The sequence below is a fragment of the Clupea harengus genome, chromosome 9 (assembly GCF_900700415.2).
Source record: "Clupea harengus chromosome 9, Ch_v2.0.2, whole genome shotgun sequence".
Classification (NCBI taxonomy): Eukaryota; Metazoa; Chordata; class Actinopteri; order Clupeiformes; family Clupeidae; genus Clupea; species Clupea harengus.
Genome location: NC_045160.1, coordinates 15,532,543 through 15,555,046, shown reverse-complemented (window position 1 = coordinate 15,555,046; position 22,504 = coordinate 15,532,543). Strand labels below are relative to the sequence as shown.

At 40.7% G+C, this 22,504-nt stretch overlaps 2 protein-coding genes across 2 annotated transcripts; both read left to right on the top strand.

The window, feature by feature from the left end:
* The first annotated feature begins 2,141 nt into the window (after positions 1 to 2,141).
* LOC105897199 (aldehyde dehydrogenase family 3 member A2-like) lies at positions 2,142 to 8,141 on the top strand. The gene is made up of 11 exons (XM_012824101.3): positions 2,142 to 2,248; positions 2,816 to 2,979; positions 3,091 to 3,322; positions 3,534 to 3,619; positions 4,251 to 4,459; positions 4,660 to 4,777; positions 5,144 to 5,285; positions 5,379 to 5,545; positions 6,301 to 6,400; positions 6,494 to 6,732; positions 7,611 to 8,141. The coding sequence occupies exons 2-11, from the start codon at positions 2,818 to 2,820 to the stop codon at positions 7,623 to 7,625; spliced, it is 1,470 nt and encodes a 489-aa protein (XP_012679555.2). The 5' UTR covers positions 2,142 to 2,248; positions 2,816 to 2,817; the 3' UTR covers positions 7,626 to 8,141.
* Positions 8,142 to 8,369: 228 nt separating this feature from the next.
* On the top strand, positions 8,370 to 22,151 carry LOC105897198 (aldehyde dehydrogenase family 3 member A2-like). Its single transcript, XM_012824100.3, has 11 exons — positions 8,370 to 8,503; positions 10,090 to 10,290; positions 10,551 to 10,782; positions 10,945 to 11,030; positions 12,481 to 12,689; positions 12,907 to 13,024; positions 13,118 to 13,259; positions 13,814 to 13,980; positions 18,558 to 18,657; positions 20,561 to 20,823; positions 21,017 to 22,151. Exons 2-11 carry the CDS (start codon positions 10,135 to 10,137, stop codon positions 21,029 to 21,031), a joined length of 1,488 nt encoding a protein of 495 aa, XP_012679554.1. The 5' UTR covers positions 8,370 to 8,503; positions 10,090 to 10,134; the 3' UTR covers positions 21,032 to 22,151.
* The last annotated feature ends 353 nt before the right edge of the window (positions 22,152 to 22,504 follow it).

Sequence of the window (22,504 nt, the reverse complement as noted above, 5' to 3'; positions counted from 1 at the left end):
CCTCACAGCAAGAAGATCATGGGTTCAATTCCCGCATGGGGAGCTGTTGGCTCTGGGGGGCAGGTCCTCCCCAGACCTTCAGTGCTCAGGTGGGCTATCTCCCGGGCCTTTCTGTGTGGAGTTTGCATGTTCTCCCCGTGTTCACATGGGGTTTCCTCCACTAACAACCCCAACAGAAAAAACATGCAAAAGAACAGAACACTCTTCGTCGGTCCCTGACCAAGACAGACGGTTCATCTCACCTGGTCCCCGGGCGCTTAAAAAAGCTGCCCACTGCTCCTGGGGTCCTGGAGGAAGGACCGTCCGGGATGGGATAAATGCAGAAGCTAAATTTACAAACGACCTCAGGCCTGCGTGTGTGTGTGTGTGTGTCCTGTGTCGCCTCCATGTATTCACGTGTGTCGCTTGTGCGATTAAAGTCTGACAATTATACAATTATTAACATGACTCACTGAATAGCTGTCAGTGGGCTGAAACAGACATTTGTGGGGATTGTTGATGAAACTGACTCCTGTTAGAAAGAAACTGTTCTGATGGCGTGAGTTTTTGGGCCTGAAGCACCGCAGTCTCTAACCACAGGGGAGTTTAAAAAAAAAAACCTGACCACGTTGGGAGGGGGCGATGGCAAATTGCAGCCAATCACCCTCTCAGTAGAACGAATGATATGCAGCAGTCTGCTCTTGTCTTTGACAGTGAAGGCAGCGTACCCGATGGTGATGGAGCAGGTTAGGATGGACTCAACGCTGGCGGTGTAAAAGTGCACCATCATGGCTTTTGGCAGGTTGAACATCTTCTGCAGCCTCAGGAAGTTCATCCTCTGTTACGACTTCTTTGTGAGGCTCAATTCAGGCCTCAATGTCTATATATTTTCTAAAAAGAAATACATTTCTATAGACCTATTATATGTGACTCAACTGGGGTTTTTATAACCTGGTAGGCGATTCAGATCTCAATATCAATGCACAGTATTTCTAAAATGACCTGTTGACAAGCTCCTTTACACAACTAACTACAGAGTGCCAATATTGTGTTCCCTATTTAAAATATACATGTATACAATACATACACAAACGCACACATGCAGCACAACAATATTTATATACACCCATGACAGCTGATGAACAAAGAGTCAATTGTAACTTTTGCACTTCATATCAGTTAACAAGACAGGGAAGGTATCTATATCTCTCTAATGTCATTCACATGTAAAAAGACAAAAAAGTAATGCCGGAAATAACTTTGTTGCCTACAACGGTGATTCAGGCATCAATATTTATATATTTCTTTAAAGTAGTTATAATGATTTAATTTCACCCCCATATCAACGATGCACAATTTGTTGTTTTCTCAGCCACACAATTTGAAGTTCATCAGTAGGCAGTTATTGTAGGCCAGTTCTATGGATGTTATTGTCTACTTTTCAACTCAGTCTCAGGCAGGTGGAATTACTCATGTAGATGTTCAAACAGCGTTTCTCTCGTAGATAATTTTTTTGGATTTGTCATTTCCAACAATTTGTTTGGAGAAACAAATTAGCTGAACAACACTAGTAGGGTATCTAAATCCGAAGGAAGCCCAAAGCAAGGAGAGGGAGGGGGAAAAAATCCAGATTTGGACCGGTGCCAATCCTTGTTTTTTATACAAAAGCTACACTTGATCAGAGTACAATTCAAATGATTATTAGTGTTTCCTACACCATACACTTGATAAAGTCTTTAACTGATGGAGCATCACCACTAGAACTTAACACTATGATAGACTTGATAAAGGAATACAAATGACTGCAAAAAACAAACAAAACAAAAAGGAAACAGAAAGAAACAATAGACCAATATCATAAAGCAAGCTACAGAAGTACCATTACAGACAAAAAATAAAATGCCATGAAAAATACAGGCAAGGCTAGGGTTGAAAATCTCTTAGGATCCACTTCTTGGGCTTCCTTCGTTCTAAATCAATCTTTTTTTTTTCATTTTGGCTTGTATTGTCCCATCTTCACGATTATTGTACCTCTGGTAGCACATACAGTTCGATAAATGAGCATTTGCCATTCTTGTATAATTTAAAACTAATAAATAAGTTTCGACTTTTATTTTATTTTTGTATTACGAATGACGGCCATATTGAAATGTTCGTTATTGTTGCTGGCTACACGCTGCTGGAAGAATGTACCTAAATAACACAGCACAGCTGGACTGACCAGACACCCTGATACCTATGTGATATTAGGTAGCGTATTTCATATTTGGTAAGTGCTCAATAACTTGTATGTTTCAAAAATGTCGCTCTACCATGTTCTGCTCCTACACTGTAGGCTAACTAGACTTCGATTAATCAGTCACAAAACCAAGTTCTTATATATTAGTTCAGGCTGCATAAAGTAACGTTAAGTGCGTTTCAAAATTGATGAGCCATACATATAAAATAAACTCAGAGTAGCTGTACGGATTTCAATACACTTTTGTTTAAACAAGGCAACCAAAGCATAAAAAAGCTGAGAGGTTTGCCTGTTGTTTTAGCGACTTTTGGTTATCAGTCTTGCACGATGCTTATCTCTGCATGCAGAAACAGTAGTCACAGGCAATATCGAAGACAGCTACTGTTTCTGCATGCAGAGATAAGCATCTCCACCTGTGCTTTAATTTTTGTGTTTAATTTGAAACAACACGATTGTTTTTAGCAGTTATTTTGCAGACATGATGAGCAACATGTTTCTTCTAGGATCAGATCAGAGCGAGGCGACCCCTGCCCTCTTTCCTTTGATCAGCAGAAAATGACTTGTCTCTGCGGTGTCTGTCATGCCTCCTCTTGTCAGGAATGTCTCGACAGCAGCAAGCCGTTGAGCAAGCCAGAAAGGCCTTCCAAACTGGGAGGTCTAAAGAGCTGGCATACAGAATAAACCAGCTTAAGAACCTCCGCAGGCTCCTCTCAGAGAAGCAAGCAGACATTGTTGATGCTCTTAAGAATGATCTGTATAAGGTAGGTGCCCATGTAGAAATCCAGCATGAAAACCATCTATGCTATGTGCTGTGCATTGCCTCTATAGTCGCTTGATGAATTTTCACCTGCATCTGCATCTGGTCTATGTAGAGTGAAAATGGAACACAGTTGTATGAGATGATTGGGCTGGAGGGGGAGATAAACCTGGCCGTGGACCGGCTGGCGGAGTGGGCGGCTCCTCGGCCCGTGGAGAAGAACCTCCTCACCATCGCTGACGAGGTGTTCATCCAGCCCGAGCCTCTCGGTGTGGTGCTCATCATCGGAGCGTGGAACTACCCCTGGGCAGTCACTCTTCAACCCCTCATTGGTGCCATTGCAGCAGGTGAGGCGTCTTTATTATCTGTTGGCCTCAGCAACTAGGTAACATCCTTTCAAAAGCATCCACATCCACACTGTTTTGTTCTGTTGGTTTGTTTGTTTGTTTGTTTGTAGCTTCTGCTGTGGTAATGTAATGGTGTTTTAGGACCTATTAGTGGCCTGTTCCTTGCCGGGATTACTCTCAACGCCCCCCGGTGTCTGTCATCATTCCTCAGGCAATGCCGCTGTTGTGAAGCCATCAGAAGTGAGCGCTCACACAGCCAAAGTCATGGAGGAGCTTCTCCCCCTCTATCTGGACAAGGTAAAACCCACCTCTACTATTGCCATAACAAAATAAACAGTTCATTACTTGCTACTGTATTTATTTTTATTACAGCAGAATAATTTCATAATGGTGACCGGGTTAAACCAGTGTTGATATTTAGTATAAAAAGGTCCACCCAGGTTATTAGACACAGCTTCTCAACATACCTCTTCACCTGCGTACAAGAGTTGAACATGGGTGGATTGTGGTATGAATGGCACGATTCAGGTTGCTAACAACTACAATGTTGCAAACAACATTATAATTCTGTAAACAATGCATTAAAGAGGAGCTCATTTTCAATGTTCATAATTATCTAGGGGTCTACTAGAATAGATTTACATGCTTCACCCTATGTCTGAAACAGTTTGTTAGAGTTTCTGTCTTTAACCAAAAATACTGACATTTCATGTATTTCATGTATGTACATATACAATAGCACGTATGAATCATCATGGAAAAAGACATCTCATTAATGAAATATGAATATTACCACAACCTGGGTATAACCAGCGTTGACTGGCTTGGTCTGAACTGTAACACAGGTTACACCTTGGTCAAATAACCCTGGTCCAATCCAGGTCATTCTTCTTAAAAAAGGGTATCAAATGAATGCTTGTGCCACCAGGAAATGTACCCAGTGGTGACGGGGGGCGTCCCTGAGACCCAGGAGCTGCTGCTGCAGCGCTTTGACCACGTCTTCTACACGGGGAACAGCACTGTGGGGAAACTGGTGATGGAGGCGGCTGCTCGCCACCTCACCCCCGTCACTCTGGAGCTGGGAGGGAAGAGCCCTTGTTACATCGACAAAGACTGCGACCTCAGCATTGCCTGTCGGTAAGTGCTGTAAACATGAAGTTCAAATTACACACCTTTTTTAAGATACTTATTCTGCTGACAGATTTCAGCTAATTCTTCTATATCCAGCTCTTAGCTATATCAGTCCACATATGCCTGGTCTGGCGTCCTTGCCTATTCACTCGATAATCAAAAAGAGAATCTAAAATAATAATTGTTGCTTTTTTTCTGGGTTTCAGCCGCATCACCTGGGGAAAGTATGTAAACTGTGGCCAGACCTGTATTGCTCCTGACTACATCCTCTGTGAACCCAGCATCCAGGATCGTGTGATTGACGAGATCACTAAATGCATTAAGGTCAGTGAGTTATGATGAATTCATGAATTAGGGGCCAAGCAGTGAAACTGCATAGTCTTGTGAAGTCTTATGTCATCAACGCTTTGATGTATCAAGACCAAACTTGGTACATGGACTCAAAACATTCTGGATCATTTGAACACTAGAGGGCCCTGAAATAAGCTTGGCTCCACTACTACAACTATATTTCATGGGGGGTGATGGACTCATAGTTCTCAGTAATCATCAACGTGTCCTTCAACTCCAGGCCACATTGATAGATGACTCATTACACATTTTGTAAATTGACTTTTTCATTGTCTGAATCATTAATGTCTCTCTCTCTCTCTCGTTCTCTCTCTCTGGCGGGCTGATTCATCCTGCCAGGAATTTTACACGGACGACCCCAAAACTTGCACGGACTACGGACGCATCATCAATCAGCGCCACTTCAAGAGGCTGATGGCCCTGATGGAAGGGAGCTCCGTGGCAGTCGGAGGAGACACTGATGAATCCCAGTGCTACATCGGTACTCCAATACCCCCCCTTCTCACATCGTTATGCTTATGATAGGAGGCTGTGTGGAGTGGACGTCCTGAGTGTGCTTTTGTTTTCACGTCAGCGCCCACTGTTCTGAAAGGGGTGATGGCGAACTCCAAGGTGATGCAGGAGGAGATCTTCGGGCCTCTGCTTCCCATCATTACGGTCGATGGAATGGAGGAGGCCATCTCCTTCATCAACCAGAGGGAGAAGCCTCTGGCTCTCTATGTCTTCTCCTCGAACAACAAGGTGGAATACAAAATAAAATGCAGATTTTTAGGCTGGTATTTCATTAAGTGACACAGGTGGAACGCTTGCTTTGTTGAGTTCTTTGCTGGGCGAAGTCCAACAAAAACACGTTGTTTTTCTAGGCTTTTAACCTTAGTTCTAGTGCTAGTTCTGTTAACCATAGACAGAAGGAGGAAGTGGTAATTCATAATTAGTAACTATGAACATGTGAGTAAGCTGTTTTCTCAATGATGTGTGTTATAAGTACTTTACTAAGGATGAGCCACATTTATTAGTTTATCATCCAAATCAGAAAAATGCACACCTTTTGTCTCCTTTATCATATACCGTATGTTACTTGTGTTATCATAGCTCACATGCAGTTCATATGAGTCCCATCATATGTAGTTTAATTAGATGAATGGCACTCAGTAGAGCGCATACCTCCGCCAAGGCCCAATGGTCACTTTTAATGCCGTACCTCGGAACATTAGAGAAACGGAAACGAATGGCATATATCTCTCAATTTAAGCTAAAGTGAAGCTAAATTCATGCAGATACTCTGAGTCGGATCCGCTCCCAAATGTTGTGGGATCTTCCTTGGTCCGTGATCCACCTTTCCACCAAGTTTTCATGATGAATAGGGCCATTGTTTTTTTTGCGTAATCCTACAAACAAAAGGACAAATGGACAGGGGTTCAAACATAACCTCATTGGCGGTGGTAACAAGTAGGCAAAGATACACATTTGATCTGTTTGCTTTTTTTTCCTTCTAGGTGATTAGACAGATGATTTCAGAGACATCTAGCGGGGCATTGCTGGCCAATGACTGTCTTGTGCACTACACCATCAGTGACTTACCCTTTGGGGGTGTCGGTGAGGAGTTTCCCCTAAAATGTACGGTTATTTTCACCATACTACACAAGCATTGATTTGCACTGAAGTAAACCCATACCTTTGATATTTCAGGCAACAGTGGCATGGGATGCTACCATGGCAAATACACTTTTGATCAGCTGAGCCATCTTCGTAGCTGTCTTATTAAGAAACTCAACATGGAGGGGGTGAACCAGATGCGCTACCCACCACATACCACTAAAAAACTGCAGTGGGCCCGGTTGTTTCTCCTTAAGCAGGTGAACCTGGGCCGGCTGCGAAAGGTGGCTAAGGTGGCTATGCTTGCAGTCTTGGCAGCGTTTATAGTCCAGGTAAGCCGTCCCTGACTAGCCAGTTTGAAAGTGAACCGGAAAAGCCTTCTAAACCTTGACTGAACGGATTTTCTCTGCTTGCCAGGTTTCAACCTTGAAGCAGTTTGTTATTTCCGCTTAGTTCATTTTAGAGCTGGATGATTTCAGATCAGGTAGTTTTAATTCATGGCAGAGCACCTTAGTAGGCTCGCTATTAGATTGATGATTGACTATTAGATTATTATGATTAATTAGTGAATTACATTTGCAGGTTTTGAAAGTAAAAATTTAGTCTGCTTTTAAAGTTTTTAAGGTCTGTTTTTTAAGTAATTACTTTCTGTATCATCATTAAATTCATTTTGATAATACATTCTCTTGTGAGGGACAGGTAAGGGACACAGATGACGTTCCCATGAAAATGTGTGAACAGAATCTATTTTTTCAGTGCCGATAATTCTGTTGCTGACATTTCCAAGTAGTTTGGCTGTTGGCTAGTTCGCTTGTTAGTTTTAGACAGAAACTCTGTGATGACTCTTTTAAATGTGCTTGTGACACTTTTCTATTCTGAAATAGTTTTTTCGCATTTTAAACAGTTCTTTCCTTTCATGGATTCAGTTCTCCAGTATTTTGATCCAGAGAATCACTCTAACAATTATGCTTTGTTCTGCACAAACAATGTGTTTACTTGTTGAAGACTTCAAAGCACAAAGAGGCCTATGATCTTCGAGCTTTAATTAGTTATGCTACAGTGCCACGACCAGTAAATGGTCCTTTTGTTTTAAATTACCTCTTACCTTTGTTTGTATCACCTATGTATTATATATGCCTACACTCTCAACTATTTCATTTATTGCTGCTATCACTTATGTTGTATCCCATTCTGTTTCTTATTTTTACAGAGGTTTTTAAGATAATGCCTCAGAAATGTGGTCACTGATCGAAGTTCCCTTGGTGGGAGTGTCAGCATGTCCTTGGAAAGAGTAGCAGTAAGTTATTGTCACAAAGAGAAGAAGAGAGAGCAGACGCCACACATGCACTCAAACCTGGGGCATACGGCATTACAATCCTGCACCCTCACAACAATGGCAAAAGAGCCAGGCACATTGGTATGGCAGTCAGAGAACAAACTGAACTATAGTGACTGTACTCCGTCCCAGTAATATATGTGTATATATATATTTATCTGTGTTGTTTTAGTTTAAACATTTCTAGGAGTCAAATTGACTACATTGCACATTCATGAATGATAATTTGTTTTTGCTCCACTTTTAATTACAATGTGAATTAAGTTTTGTTCATTTTTGGTCAAATCATTTCACATCATCCACTTAAATATTTCTTCCTACAAACAGAATTGTGTTTTTTTGTTTCGAGGATTAAGATCCATTGAAAGCACAATTAATTAAAATAAACCCGTCTGATTGAATGAATCGTTGTTACGTTTGGCTCAATTATATTTTCTGAATGTATCATTGCAACCGTTGTATTAATTCATTTGTTTAGAGCAAATGGTTGTTGTCAAACAGAGTAAAAGGAAATATGTTTAACTTTAGTTTTAAACATATCTGGTGTATTGCTGAATTCTGAAAACCTGAAGTTGCTTATCAGTTACAATGACAGTTAATGATTAATGATAATTGCTCCGTAATTCGATATCAGATAATTTATGGCGCTGATACTTCCTATCTCATACGCCGCCCTTGGACAACGAGGGAAATACACAAGGCTACATGTACCCTTGCAGCGTGATAACTGGAGCTGCATTACTACGGGCAGCCGAAGTCTTTATAAGGTAAGTCAGACGTTCGCGTGGAATTCAACTGTTCCACTATGTTTATCATGTCATTAGAGGTGTTTGATTAGCAGTAAGCAATGTGATGGTCTTATCTACTGTTGCTTTGGCACGTGATTCACTCAGATTCAATCTTGCCATTGGACTAACGTTAATCGATTAAACTCCCGCCGATGTGAGATTTCGGAGATTTTGTCTGTCTATTTTCTTAGTATTTCTGTGTTGAGGCATATTTTCAGTTTGACTAGTTTCTCCTGTTATGGGCTCCGTATTACGTATTACGCTGTTCCCCGTCCTGCTTGTAAATGCCGTTTTTTGGGACGAGGGCTGCGGCTGGGTATTTCTGCTGTTTTGTTTTTGTTGTAGCTACTTTTGTATTAGTCTGCCTCAATAAACTAGCTATTTGTTAAGCTTTAATTTGTTAACATGCACATATGTCATATGACCTGAAATAGGGATGTATTGCCATCTCTCAGTCGCCCTAAGACAAACCAGCTGTAACGCATGGGCTAGCTAAGTTCACTTACTGATACGAGGTTAAAGTTGTTAAGCCAAAAAATGAAAATGCTTCAAAACATGGCCTATAACAACAAATTAGCGCCTACAGTCACGGCAGAACGAGAGCATTAAGCAACACATTAAATTAAGCACTTTGCATATTCAGTTTCATTCTCATTGCATTTGTTTACATTGTGGTGTCTTGTAAGATCTAAACAAACGAATACAAAAGCAGGGTAGGGCTAAATGTTACATTTCGACAGGAAAGACAAACTAATTTTGTTAATAGGTAAGTGTTTGTTTTGTATACTTGTTTACAGCAAAACTATCCTGCAAGAGCAAAGCAAAATGCCCACATAACATTACCATCCAGTGAAAGTGACCTATATTAAGTGGTTGTAAAGATGACTTGTATGTATCACAATTAATTTCCATTAATAATTATAAATACTTATAAACAATTATATAATATTATTATAGTTGTTATTGCCATAATTATATTATTGGAAGTGCAATTGCAAAGTGCACACAAATCGTGGTTGTTCAGACTAATGGTTGTATTGTGTCTGAGGTTTGGAAATCCTGAAAATGAGGAAATGTGACAACGTGTCTTAGGTAGTCTGGCATGCCTTGATGTTTTTGTATATTTCCTCTAACAAATAACATTGAGACAAAAGTGGCATGTATGATTATATTCTAGAAGACCTCAGCAATAATAACATGAGAGTAAAAGGAATGTAGTAAAAAAAAAATCAAATCTAAGCATACCCTTACAAAAAACTCCATATTCCCCACGGGTTCCCCTAAGGGTTAAATATGATCAAAACTAATGTTATGATATGAAAACCAGGGATGTCAAAATAAGACACAAAACCTTAATACCAAGAGGTTGCTATTTCTCTCTTGCTTATCTCTGTAGTAACTTATTCACACATGTATTTATTGATTGATTTACAGGTTTTATTTCATGCTTGCCCTCACATCATAGATTCCTTGTGTGATTTTATTAAGCTGAGTTGAGTTCTGCACAGATTATAATACTTGGTATCTGTTTACTGGAAAAAGTCTCTACATTTGTTGGCCTGCAGAGTTGCTGTTCTACGGTCGACAAAAAGAGAGTGGACACGTGACTGATGGAGAAGCAGGCAGTAGACTGTGCCAGGAAGGCCTTCCTTTCAGGCAGGTCACGACCCCTGCAGTTCAGGCTTCAGCAGCTCCACGCCCTGCATAGGCTCATCACAGAGAAGGAAGCAGAGATTGCATCAGCTCTCAAACAGGATATCAATCGAGTAAGCCGTATATCAGTAACTACAGATCGATATTCTGAGCTTTTTCAGTACAATGTGCTATTGTAGCTAAACATGTCATTTGAATTTATTTCATTCACTTATTTGTACTTTAGCCGGCAGCCTCAAATCTCACTCATTTTAAGTCTGTTTAGTGTCTTATTTAGTTTTTGATAGTGTTTTGCAGATCTCTACTGCTAATGTAATGACTAACTAGAGCAATCATTAAACTGAAAAAACTTGGGTGTTCTTGTTGTACAAAGAGCCAGTTTGACACTCCACTGTTCGAACTAATTGGGCTGGAAAATGACATCAACTTGGCTGAGAGCAGTCTGGCAGACTGGGCTGCTCCACGTTCCGCAAAGAAGAACCTTCTCACGTTGTCGGACCAGGTGTACACGCAAGCGGAGCCACTGGGTGTGGTGCTTATCATCGGAGCCTGGAACTACCCCTGGGCCCTCACGCTACAGCCTCTCATTGGAGCCATTGCTGCCGGTACCACTGACTAAGCAGATTCGCTTCTCTATTTTTAATCTTGTCTGACGTATTTGAATATTCCCTATACTCATGCCTCTATTTCGAGCTGATTCTCACTTCTTCTGTTTGTCCACTTTCTGTCTCTGTCTTCTCTGTCTATGTGTCCTTCTCACTGGGCAGGAAATGCGGCGGTTGTGAAGCCCTCAGAGTTGAGCAAGCACTCTGCCAGTCTCCTCAAAGAATTGCTCCCTCAGTATTTGGACCAGGTTCACATCCTTGTATTTCTGTTACCCTGTAATTTGTGCTTCATGGTGGCTTTTATTTTGGTTCTGTGTTTTGTGGTGCCAGTGCCAGTGACCTTTGACACCACTCCTCTCATACTGTTGCTGGTCTCCAGTATTGCAGCAGTATTTGCTTTTAAACCAAGACTGGGACTTGTGCAGATTTGTTTCCATCAAAGTTCTGCAGTACTTACATGGAAATGAGTCAGTTAGTTCATTATGTTGAAATGTTAGTTGCTGATTATAAAGCCTCAGAGAGAGTTCCACATTTTGAAGCTATTATCATGATTTTACACTGAAAAAGCCAGCAAGTGTTCTCAACAGGGGGTCCGGGGGCCTTAGGGAGCTGCAAGGGAGGCCTTGAGGTGATGGGCTCATTTTTAAAAATGATTTCCGAAGTGAAACACACAAACATTTGTACAGAGAACATTTTAAAATCTACACTCAAAAGTTCTATCATGAAATATTTTGTGTTTTAAGTGAATTATGGCACCCATCACCTTTCAAACTCTGATGCACATGTTAGTATTGATAAACGAGGCCCATTACTGAATGCTTCAATTACAAAACCTTAAAACTAAAGTAATTATTCGACTAACATAAATAATACAAAGAAGTTAATATTTAAGCAATATAGTACGAGTGCGAGTGGGGTAGGTAAGGGATATTCCCACGGGTGGTGTTCGGCCGTAGCCACGAGGCCGGAGGCCACACCCGTGGGAATATCCCTTACCTACCCCACTCGCACGAGTACTATATTGCTTTTATAAAACAATTTTATAGTCAACCAATTCACATTTAAACACGAAGTTATTGATTACATTTTTTTTATTTCGCCCTTGTTTCTCCGCAACAAAAAAATAGTTCCATTGTCAACGTCTTTTGGAATTATAAGAACTTTGAATTAACGATTATCCTTAATTGTATCAACGTGCTATAGAATGTTTCATCGCGGAGTGATTTATTATTAGCTGTGAAAAGTCCGAGTTGGGATGTCCTGGGATATTCCAACTCATGGAACGTCTCTCGTCCAATCAGAAACAGCTAAATAATTCAATAGAACCCAATTGTTTTATAATATACAACAATAGCCTTTTCACTATCTTTGGATGTATGGGAATGGGAAATGAAGGATGCCACTTGAGATATTTGAGGATTATGGCAAAAGTTGTTTTTGAATGTTTTTATGGGGTCAAATTGAATAAGCTTGACGTACTGTATTGGACTTTGGAGTGGATGAAGTCACCATGATGACAGGCAGACAGGTTATCACATCTCCTGTGGGGGAGGGGGGCTAGGAATATTTCCTTGAACACAAGGGGGCCTTGGGGGCAAAAAGGTTGAGAATCTCTGTTCTAAGCATTTCAGACATATACATTACAGTTCAATACAATTACTATTGTTATTTGACTTTATTTCTTTTAATTTTTGTCAGGAATTGTACCCAGTGGTGACGGGGGGCGTCCCTGAGACCCAGGAGCTGCTGCGGCAGCGCTTTGACCACGTCTTCTACACGGGGAACAGCACTGTGGGGAAACTGGTGATGGAGGCGGCTGCTCGCCACCTCACCCCCGTCACTCTGGAGCTGGGAGGGAAGAGCCCTTGTTACATCGACAAAGACTGCGACCTATCCGTAGCATGCCGGTAAGTGTGGCATATCCGTAGAATGTCGGTAGGACAAGATTTTCACAGAAAAGTTGTAATTTTGCTTTCCTATCAATTTCTTTAAACCTCCACAAACACCAAAGGAAATTTTCTAAAGAGGAAGATCATCTAAAATTCAACCTATTCAACTATTTCTTAGCATGAGAGCTATGAATATCTTGTTAAACTTTTCTGATGGATTGATTTGTTTCTTCAGTCGCATCACTTGGGGAAAGTTTGCTAATTGTGGTCAGACCTGCATTGCACCTGACTACATCCTGTGTGAGCCTGGCATCCAAGATCGAGTTGTTGAAGAGATTCAGCGGACATTACTGGTTAGTTTTCATCATTCTAGAGGTGATTTTGATGTTTTTGTGAGTGAAGTATTCAGTAGACATTACATACTGTATATACCAATGTATTTGCAGGAGTTCTATGGTGAAGACCCTAAAAGCTCACCGGACTATGGCCGCATCATCAACCAGCACCATTTTGATCGTGTCATTGCTCTCCTGGAAGGCAGCACTGTTACTGTCGGGGGGAAGAACAATAGAGAAGAATGCTACATAGGTAAGGAAGATGAATTAACATGTTGAATAGCAATAACATCTGTGTCCACCTCGGTAGCGATTATCCAGCAATCCCAAAATGAAAGGCATTAAAGGACACATTTGGTGAGGAGTCATGGGCAAATATTGACTTGTTTTTAACAATGTACGTGGGAGTCTAATCATTTACTCCTTAATGTATACTTGTAAGGATGGAAAATCAATTCCATGTGATGCTCTCTGGTATAATGAACAGAGCAGAAGTGCACTGACAGAGAGCAGAGAGAACAAGTAGGACACGAGTAAGCATGAGTAACAGGAAATGAAGTAGTATCAGTTCTTTAAAAATACTTGCTCCTGGGAGAGAGCGAGTAACAAAATAGCACAAATCTTATTTGATCCCCTTTTCAAAGTCATTGTGCAGTTAAAGCAAGTTGAATACACTTATTTACTTATCATTTGGCCCATTTCATTAGTGAAGTTGGTCTGGAGAGTGATGCTTGTGGTATTGTTTCAGAGAGAGAAGACTGTGTTGGCTGCCACTCTAACATCCTCCTCCTCTTTCGTCCTTCTCAGCCCCCACAGTTTTGCGGGACGTGTCACCCCATGCCAGGCTCATGCAAGAAGAGATCTTTGGACCTGTCCTGCCCATCGTCCCCATCAGTGGTGTGGACGAGGCCATTCGCTTCATCAATGACAGGGAGAAGCCCTTGGCTCTTTATGTCTTCTCACAAGATAAGAAGGTACATAGCCAAAAGCATATCAGGGAATGTTGCTTCTTGGGAATAAGTGCTGTCACCTAGAAAGGGGAACTGGTCCAAAGATCATGATCATAGATAGATTGTACATAGATTATACTGAACCACATTAACATTTCCAACTAAAACGTTGTGGCCAAAGTCCAAAAGCCATTGTCAAAGCCCTTTGGACCATGTCTCTTTCAACTGATAAGAGGATCTATGGTTGGACAGTTGTTATATTGGTTAGGTTAGGTTGTTGGGTATGAGCAGGGGCGGACTGGCCATCGGGGATACCGGGGGAATCTCCGGTGGGCCGACGGGGTTGGGGTGGTCTAAAATATCGGCCCTCATCTATCTCCCAATGGCCCTCCCATTTACTTAGCGACACTGACTATAGTATGCTTCACAGAACACGTATAATTTACTCTATCTATAATCGTCAGAAATCACTGACTGATATTTATACTACTGCTCGCGATCTGTATTCACACTCATGGTGCATATTTTTCGAACAAATTTTTTTTACTCATGAACGCCTGAAAATGGGTTCTTACACAGCCGAAGTGGATTTTTAGGATGATGATTCTTAAATTGAACGTACGTTCTCGTGCGCCTACTCAACACTTGCGTCACTCGCTGGCAGACAAAGTCGTTTTGGACAGTGAGAGCATGTCATCGGCACCAAAATGTAAATGGAGAAAAAGAAAAGATGTCTGGAGGAAGGTGCATCAAAATATTTAAAAATCTCTAATTTATTTGGGGAAACCACCGACTGCTGACAGTGATACGAAAGTAAGTTGTGTCCTTGACCTGGCCATTGTTAGCTTGCTTTTCAAAGATGAGGTAATGTTCCCTACAAGCTAGCCTATCTAACGTTAGGTAGATACATTTCCAAAATTGAGATCGTTATGATCCGGTAAAATCAGCAAGCTGGCACTGATATCGAGATTATCTAATGTAACATGTTAGACGTAGTCACTTGTTTACAATCGATGAGCAAGCTATCTATGGTGGTAGTTGTAAAGAGGGCAATCTTATAATTTCTAATAACGTATGTCAAATAAGTTGACCAGCTAGCTTGTTATGCTAAAATCACCGTGTTACACACAACACTAACATTATAAACAATGTTAATATGTTATCTAGATTAGATAGTGAGGTAATAATAACACATGAGTATACTGATATTGTTTTTTACTATCATGTGACTATAATGCACCCGGGCCAGCAGAGTTAGTTTAGGTTCTGTTACTTAACTTATTGTTTTGTTATGCACCTTCAACACCCCTACACACACACACACAATCACACACCAAGCATGCAACACTACTGATACCACTGATGTTCACACCCCATCGTATGTTCTATTCTGTTCATTTCTACAATATAGTTCATACTAGTTCTACCCTCTGATTCCAGTTTCTTTATTGTGTGGATATTCATTCCTTAATGTTCTGTAGTTATACGTATAACCATCTGATACTAGCCCAGAGTTAAGCCTATTCATCTAGCAAACTATACCTACCTTGGAGTGTTACAATAGCCAGTATAATTTTATTCCATGTGGCAAATTGGTGGATCCAAATGTTATTAAAAAAAAAAACATAAATGATGTAATTTCTTTGTAATCATCCAAAATAATGTTAAGTGTAGGGGTATTTTTCCAAGAAGGCCACTGACTGGTCAATACGTGCGATGCATTGATTGGGCAGCGCGCCTTGGTGCTATAAAAAATAAAGTTTATTATTATTATTATTATTGTATTGAGTGGGCCGGTCTGACAGTATCTCCCGGGCCACTTTTCCCCCCCAGTCCGCCCCTGGGTATGAGTACTTACATGTGACAGTGAGAGGATTGGTGGGAAGTCCCCAGCCAATAGCACAAGGAATTTAAAAGTACAGTGGGTAGTTTCTAGAAATGGAATATAGTATTCATAATTATATTTTCATTAGTGTACGTGTAACTATGAATAATTGTGTTTTTCTTAGCTTAGAATGAGCCCTTCGTAATTATACCTTTCCTTCCATGCTCCTGAAGCACCGTGTTGATTGGCTAGGATTGATTATGGCTCTGTCTGAGCCACTGTGTTTGTTTCCTATTTACAGAGCCAGGGCTGTGTTTGAACACTGGAGTTTTTTTTCTTTTTTTTTAGCTAAAACACTGAATGAACAGCTTGAGGAGCAATATGCTGAATTTGACAAAATGTGTATGGGATTAATATCGCAGACTGCACCTTAAACATATATTATTTTATGGGTATTTTATGGTTATAGTTGAGGTTATGGTTATAAACCTCCAAAAATTGTGTTTGGTCGATTATTGCTCTGTTGTTACAATGCTAATTGGCATTGCATTTTATATCGTTGGAAAGCCTGTTGACCTTAACAATAATGTCCAACTGGTAAGGATCAAGCATTTGTGGGATGAGCAGCACAGCTGATAATGTGGGTAGCACCCAAGTAAAATTTTCCAAAATTCTCTGCCAATGCTCTTGTTTTCTCTTGTTGGTATTCACTCTTGTTTTGAGTTGTTTGGTGGATTGGATGATTGAACTCTTGATCAGTTACAAGGTAACAGTTACCGTGTAAAATTGCCAATATGTCTTGTTTGTTCCTTGTAACTGATCGAGGAACAATCAAGACTTAGTGGCAATTTTACACTTGTTCCTTATTACTGATCAAGAGTTAAATCATACCAGGAACAAAAAGAGTCTTGACTGCAATCTCTTGCTGCTAAGAGACAGCAAAGACAACAAACGTTTATCAGAAGAGTGAAGTGGTCATGAAAATAAATAGAGCTGAATCATAGCATTTAAATAGGCAGGTGCTGATCCAGTGGCTGTCCTATAGGCAGAGTGAGGGATTTCAATTAAATTATAACACATTTACATTTACATTTACATTTAGTCATTTAGCAGACGCTTTTGTCCAAAGCGACGTACAAGGGAGAGAATATTCAAGCTACGAGCAATAGAACCTGGTGTAACAATAAATAAATACTACTTTACATTAGAAATATAACAAAATGAAATAAAAAGAAAGAAAGAAAGAGTGCAGAAGTGTAACTGCTGTAATTGCAAGTTACGCACTAGTCGAAGTGCCAGTTAGGACGGGAAGTGCTCTCTGAAGAGTTGGGTCTTCAAAAGCTTCTTAAAGGTAGAGAGGGACGCCCCTGCTCTGGTAGTGCTGGGCAGCTCATTCCACCAACGTGGAACTACAAATGAGAATAGTCTGGACTGCCGTGCTTGCACAGACGGCAGTGCCAAACGATGCTCACTAGAAGAGCGCAGCATCCTGGGTGTAACATTTGCCCTTACAAGAGCATTTAGGTAGGTGGGAGCAGAACCATCAAGCACTTTGTAGGCAAGCATAAGTGACTTGAACTTAATGCGAGCAGCTACAGGCTGCCAGTGGAGGTCAATGAGTAGCGGGGTGACGTGTGCCCTCTTCGGTTGGTTGAACACCAGACGCGCCGCCGCGTTCTGGATCATTTGTAGTGGTTTCACCACGCAAGCCGGCAGGCCCGTTAGGAGGGCGTTGCAGTAATCAAGGCGTGAATTCACCAAGGTTTGCACCAGCAGCTGGGTGGCATACTGGGTTAGGTACGGCCTGATTTTGCGGATGTTGAATAGCGCAAAGCGGCAGGACCTAGAGACAGAGGCAATGTGGTCCGTGAAAGTCAGTTGGTCATCAATAATGACCCCGAGGTTTCTTGCTGTTTTGGATGGAACAAGAGACAAGGAGTCAATATTGATGCTGATGTTGTGGTGGATGGCCTGTTTGGCTGGAAAGACCATCAGTTCCGTTTTGGCCAGGTTCAGCTGAAGGTGGTGGTTTTTCATCCATGTGGATATATCAGCAAGACAGTCCGAGATCCGCGCCGAGACAGTGGTGTTACAGTGATGTTACATGTGTCCTCTTTGGTGGACTAAACGTGCCACCGCATTCTGAATCATCTGCAACGGTCTCACTACACATGCAGGCAGGCATGTTAAAATTGCGTTGCAATAGTCTAGTTTAGACTTTGTGTAGCATATTGTGTAAGAGAGGGTCTGATCTTCTGAATATTATAGAGTGTGAATCGACAAGACCTCAAGACAGAAGCTACAGGCTCAGAGAAATCAAGTTGGTCATCAAATATAACTCCCATGTTTCGTGCATATTTAGTTGGGGTCAATGAAGTTGAATCGAGCTGGATGTTAATATTTTGTGGGATAGCCGAGTTGGCTGGGAATACGAGGAGCTCAGTTTTTGAAAGATTGAGTTGAAGGTGACAATCCATCTTCCGAGCTGAAATATCACTGAGGCATGCAGAAATTCCAGCTGATATTGTGGAGTCATCCTGGGGAGAAATACAAGTACAGTCGAGTGTCATCCACATAACAGTGATATGAGAACTCATGGGAACAAATAATCTCACCTAAGGAAGTGATGTAAATAGAAAAAAGAGGGCTCCAAGTACTGATCCCTGAGGTACACCAGTGGAGAGTTGGTGAGATTTTGATTTGGTATTTTATGGGGATTTATTGTGAGACATCAATCAATGCTATTCAGTAGTTCTACTGTCTGTCTCTTTTTCAGGTGATAAAGAGAATGCTATCAGAGACCTCCAGCGGTGGAGTGACCGTCAATGATGTCATTATGCACTACACAATCAACTCTCTTCCTTTTGGTGGTGTCGGTAAGGTTTAAAAATCTGAATCAAGCAAAGAGACAACAGTAGGCTAACTATTGCTTAAGTTGGAAACGCTACACTGATGACACCATTATTCACTATTCACAATATAGTATGGTCCGTTAACAAGGCTTTGCCATTTGCAAAATGCAGATGGGTTTTTATGTATGGGATGGATTTTTTGAAAATCATGTTAGTTATTTTCTGGCATGGCAAACAACTATTAGATTTCTCTAAATGAAGATTGCAGAAGGTACATTTTTGTGCAAGCTTCTGCTGCGTAAATTCATTATGGTGTTATGCTAGCCACCATCTATATGGGGCTTCAAGACACACTACAAACTAGGAGCACTCATTCATGTTCATTGTACTCCCATGTAATTTGGTCTGCTCTGTAAAGCTATCTATATGGTTAGTCACAGGTGGGGTTTTTATCTACACGGCCATTCCAGTTAGACTGCACCCCTGCTATCTGTCTGTCCTCAAGGCAGGTGCGGCTGCACCTGGGCCCGTGAGGTGTCGGGGCCCGTAGCCGAGCCCAAAGATATACACGCGTAAATTTACGGGCCCCCTTATCAGCGAAGGTTGCATAGCGGGCCCACCCTTGATCCCTGTACAGCGTTAAATTGTCTAAGGTCTGCTTATGTTCAAATGCGCGCTATTTTAAAAACGATAGAAGTGTCAAATGCTATATATACACCTGAAAGGGCAAACTTATCTCAGTCATGGTGGTGATAATTTTTTGGGAAAAAGTAGCAATTTATAACAAAATCATATGCATATCCTACATACACTATAGAAACTATCAAAACACTATTCAATTAAATGAATAAGTTCTTATTTTCTTTGGTATTTTTGTGATTAGCAATGATGATTGCTGGGTAATATGTATGTTGTTGTCCAATGTCAAGTCTCTATTTGATCATGTGACAATACAATACGCTATAGTTAAACCAATTCTGATAACTTAGGTCTGAAGGGCTGATAACCTTGCTCATTGAGCACTGCACAGCACAACTTTACTCGTAACAATGCCTTTTAAGCACAATAGTGGAAGTAGAAAAGGGCAAGAGAAAAAAGAACAGGAGGAGAAGGCGGCAAGGCTGCCTAAATTAGATTATTTTGGCTTTTGAATTGCCGTCAACTAGTCGCCAGCCCACGGAGTCAGCAGTGCAGCAGTTCAGCTGGGATCAGAATCGCTGTTTCTGCCCTCAGTGGTGTGTCAGCAACCATGCAACAGTTAACAATTGTTACGGTAAGAAATGTTCCTGCTGAGTCAAACAAGACTTAGTTAATTGTGTACACACCAATCACTTCTGAAATATGTAAGGTTGATTAATTAAACACTATTTATATCGATAACAAACACCTTTGATTAACGGTTTTTTAGACGCGGTTGTGGAAGTAGGGAACGCTACGATTTTTTTTTTTAGCGTTCACTAGGGGGGCCCGTCATAATATCTTGCACCTGGGCCCGTCGTTACTACGTTACGCCACTGCCTCAAGGCATATAATAGCAGTATTGCACTCACAAGTTCTGGTCTCAGCACACTGTGCTTCTGGCTACTACTCAAGTTTGGGCTAAGATGTGGCTGGAGCCCTTCATGTTATGCCTTCTACTTTGAATAGCTTGCAGACTAAACATTCCAGTATACAAAAAACTGCTGTAAACTCCCTGCAATACAAGTCAACTAATTACATGTGTCTCTTTTCCCCTTGGCACTTTGATGTGTGTCACTTTTAGTTTTCTTAATTTAAATTTCATGTCGTGACTGGAACTAAATGAACATTTGCCTTTCTTGGACGTGTTTTGTTTGAAGTGAAACTCACCAAGCTTAAAGAGAAGGAAAATGAGTAGTGAGTTTTTTTTTGTCCTTCTCCCTGTTCTCTGGCCCCTTCTACCCTGTAGGAAACAGTGGGATGGGTGTCTATCACGGCAAGCACACCTTTGACCGTCTAAGTCACCACAGAGCATGCCTCATCAAGTCACTGGCCATGGAGAGCATGAACCAGGTCCGCTACCCACCCCAGAATGCAGCTCAGTTGAAGAGGGCCAAGTTCTTCATGCTAACTCGCCTCTGCAGCTGTGCTCGGTTCACTTGCGTTTGGGCCGTCCTGGCCACCATGGTGGCTCTTGGCCTGCTAGTTGCACTATTGGTGGTGCTGTTAAAGGTAAAAGCTTTTTCATCTTTGACATATTCATGATATACAGCTAATACTCTTTGTGCTGGATACTTGTGTTACATATTCAGCACACAAAGTCCAGCATTTGTTGTTGCTGTTATTAGAAGGTGCCATAAAATAGACTATCTATGTTATTTTGATGGTCATTGTTCAAAGAACTAATTGTTTTCTTGATTTACAGGACACTCCAGTGTGATGGCTGCTAATTCAAATTCTCTGAAACAATGAAATGGTTACTTAAAATACATATTTTTATAATAGCTTTGTTTTACTCATTAAGGTAATAAAGACTTAATTCACTACTAGGTATTTGCACTTTTGTACAATAATACTAATGATTACAATAAATACTGCCATTTACTAAAAAGTATTTTCCTGTGTGGACCAATTCTACCTATTTTTTTTCACACTGTGTATCACAATGTAGAACGCACTTTCAAGGAAATGTGTTTCTCTCTTTCGTGTCTTCATTTTTCTTGACGTAAAGGAGCAGTCCACAATTATAATCCAATACACTTTTGGACAAATTCAGTGAATTGCTCCACACGGCCCTCCAGCTGTCCCTTCAGTGTGTGCATTAAAAAAACTCTGTTCTGGCTATGTAAATGCCAAACAAACAAAGTGTCTCGAACCAAGCTGTGCACTATTCCAGCCAATCAGCACGTTGCTTCAGGAACACAGCAGGTCATTTAATTAGTATCACCAGAATCACAGATCATACCTTTAATACATTATACATCTCTTTCTAATTGTATCTTGCCCCAAATGCATGATTGTCATATCTGTAAAAGAAAACAGTCTTTACCTTTCTTATGATGTAATTTCCCATCTGTTTTATTGCCATCTGGTGTAAAATGCCCAGATTGAGAAGTGCGTTTTGGTATTTCTAATTTGAGGGGGGAAGTGTTTGATCCTGTCTGACACTAGGTGGCGTCATGTAGCCATGCAAACTCCATGCGTTGCTGGTTTATGTCAAGTGTCGCATCCTTTTGGCCTGGTTTTGATCAAAGTGACTGAAAACAAGTATCTAGCCTCTAGGAACTATTGTCGCTTTCTAGGTGATTTTAATAATAATGCCGAAGTTGTGCTAACTAAGAATGTAATACTTAAAAATGTAAGAACATTTCAGTTTTGGATTGAGACAAATGTATTGGTGTTATGTAGTATGCTAACTGTGAATGTTTTTGTGGTGAGATTATTCAGTTGACATGCCATGTGTTTTTTATGAGTCACATAATTCTGCAATGGAGTCAGCATTACTGCACAAAGAATGTCATGTCAGTAGCTTAATAAAAATAAAATAATTACTAAAAAAACAGCCTTTAACTTTCATTCCTTATGAAAAAAAATCCTCATTGTGCCAAGGCTTTCGGTATACACTTACAGTATGTTTTCTACATACTCCCAGTGATCAGTAATGAAGGAAGGAAACTGTTTAGAGCTACAGGAAGAGGCTATGTAAGTTTGTCTCATTTTAATTTTCCAGTGTGTCAAGCATGGAGTCATAGTATCATGACACTAGACATTTGCAGTGGGGTGGATCACTCTAGATATAGCTTTATGTTCATTTTCACACAGTTTAGAGTATTATTCCAGAGAAACTACATAATTTACAGTCATAACTGTGATTTTATCTTCAAGAGTATTGTATTTTAATAAACAGTTAAGA

What these genes read in the sequence shown, in the direction of transcription:
- LOC105897199 (XM_012824101.3), top strand. Translation starts at nt 2,818, where the DNA reads ATGTCTCGACAGCAGCAAGCCGTTGAGCAAGCCAGAAAGGCCTTCCAA. An exon ending in TTAAGAATGATCTGTATAAG is followed by an intron (nt 2,980 to 3,090) that starts GTAGGTGCCCAT and finishes TGGTCTATGTAG; the next exon opens with AGTGAAAATGGAACACAGTT. An exon ending in AGATCACTAAATGCATTAAG is followed by an intron (nt 4,778 to 5,143) that starts GTCAGTGAGTTA and finishes TCATCCTGCCAG; the next exon opens with GAATTTTACACGGACGACCC.
- LOC105897198 (XM_012824100.3), top strand. Translation starts at nt 10,135, where the DNA reads ATGGAGAAGCAGGCAGTAGACTGTGCCAGGAAGGCCTTCCTTTCAGGC. An exon ending in AGATTCAGCGGACATTACTG is followed by an intron (nt 13,025 to 13,117) that starts GTTAGTTTTCAT and finishes ATGTATTTGCAG; the next exon opens with GAGTTCTATGGTGAAGACCC. An exon ending in TCTTCCTTTTGGTGGTGTCG is followed by an intron (nt 18,658 to 20,560) that starts GTAAGGTTTAAA and finishes TCTACCCTGTAG; the next exon opens with GAAACAGTGGGATGGGTGTC.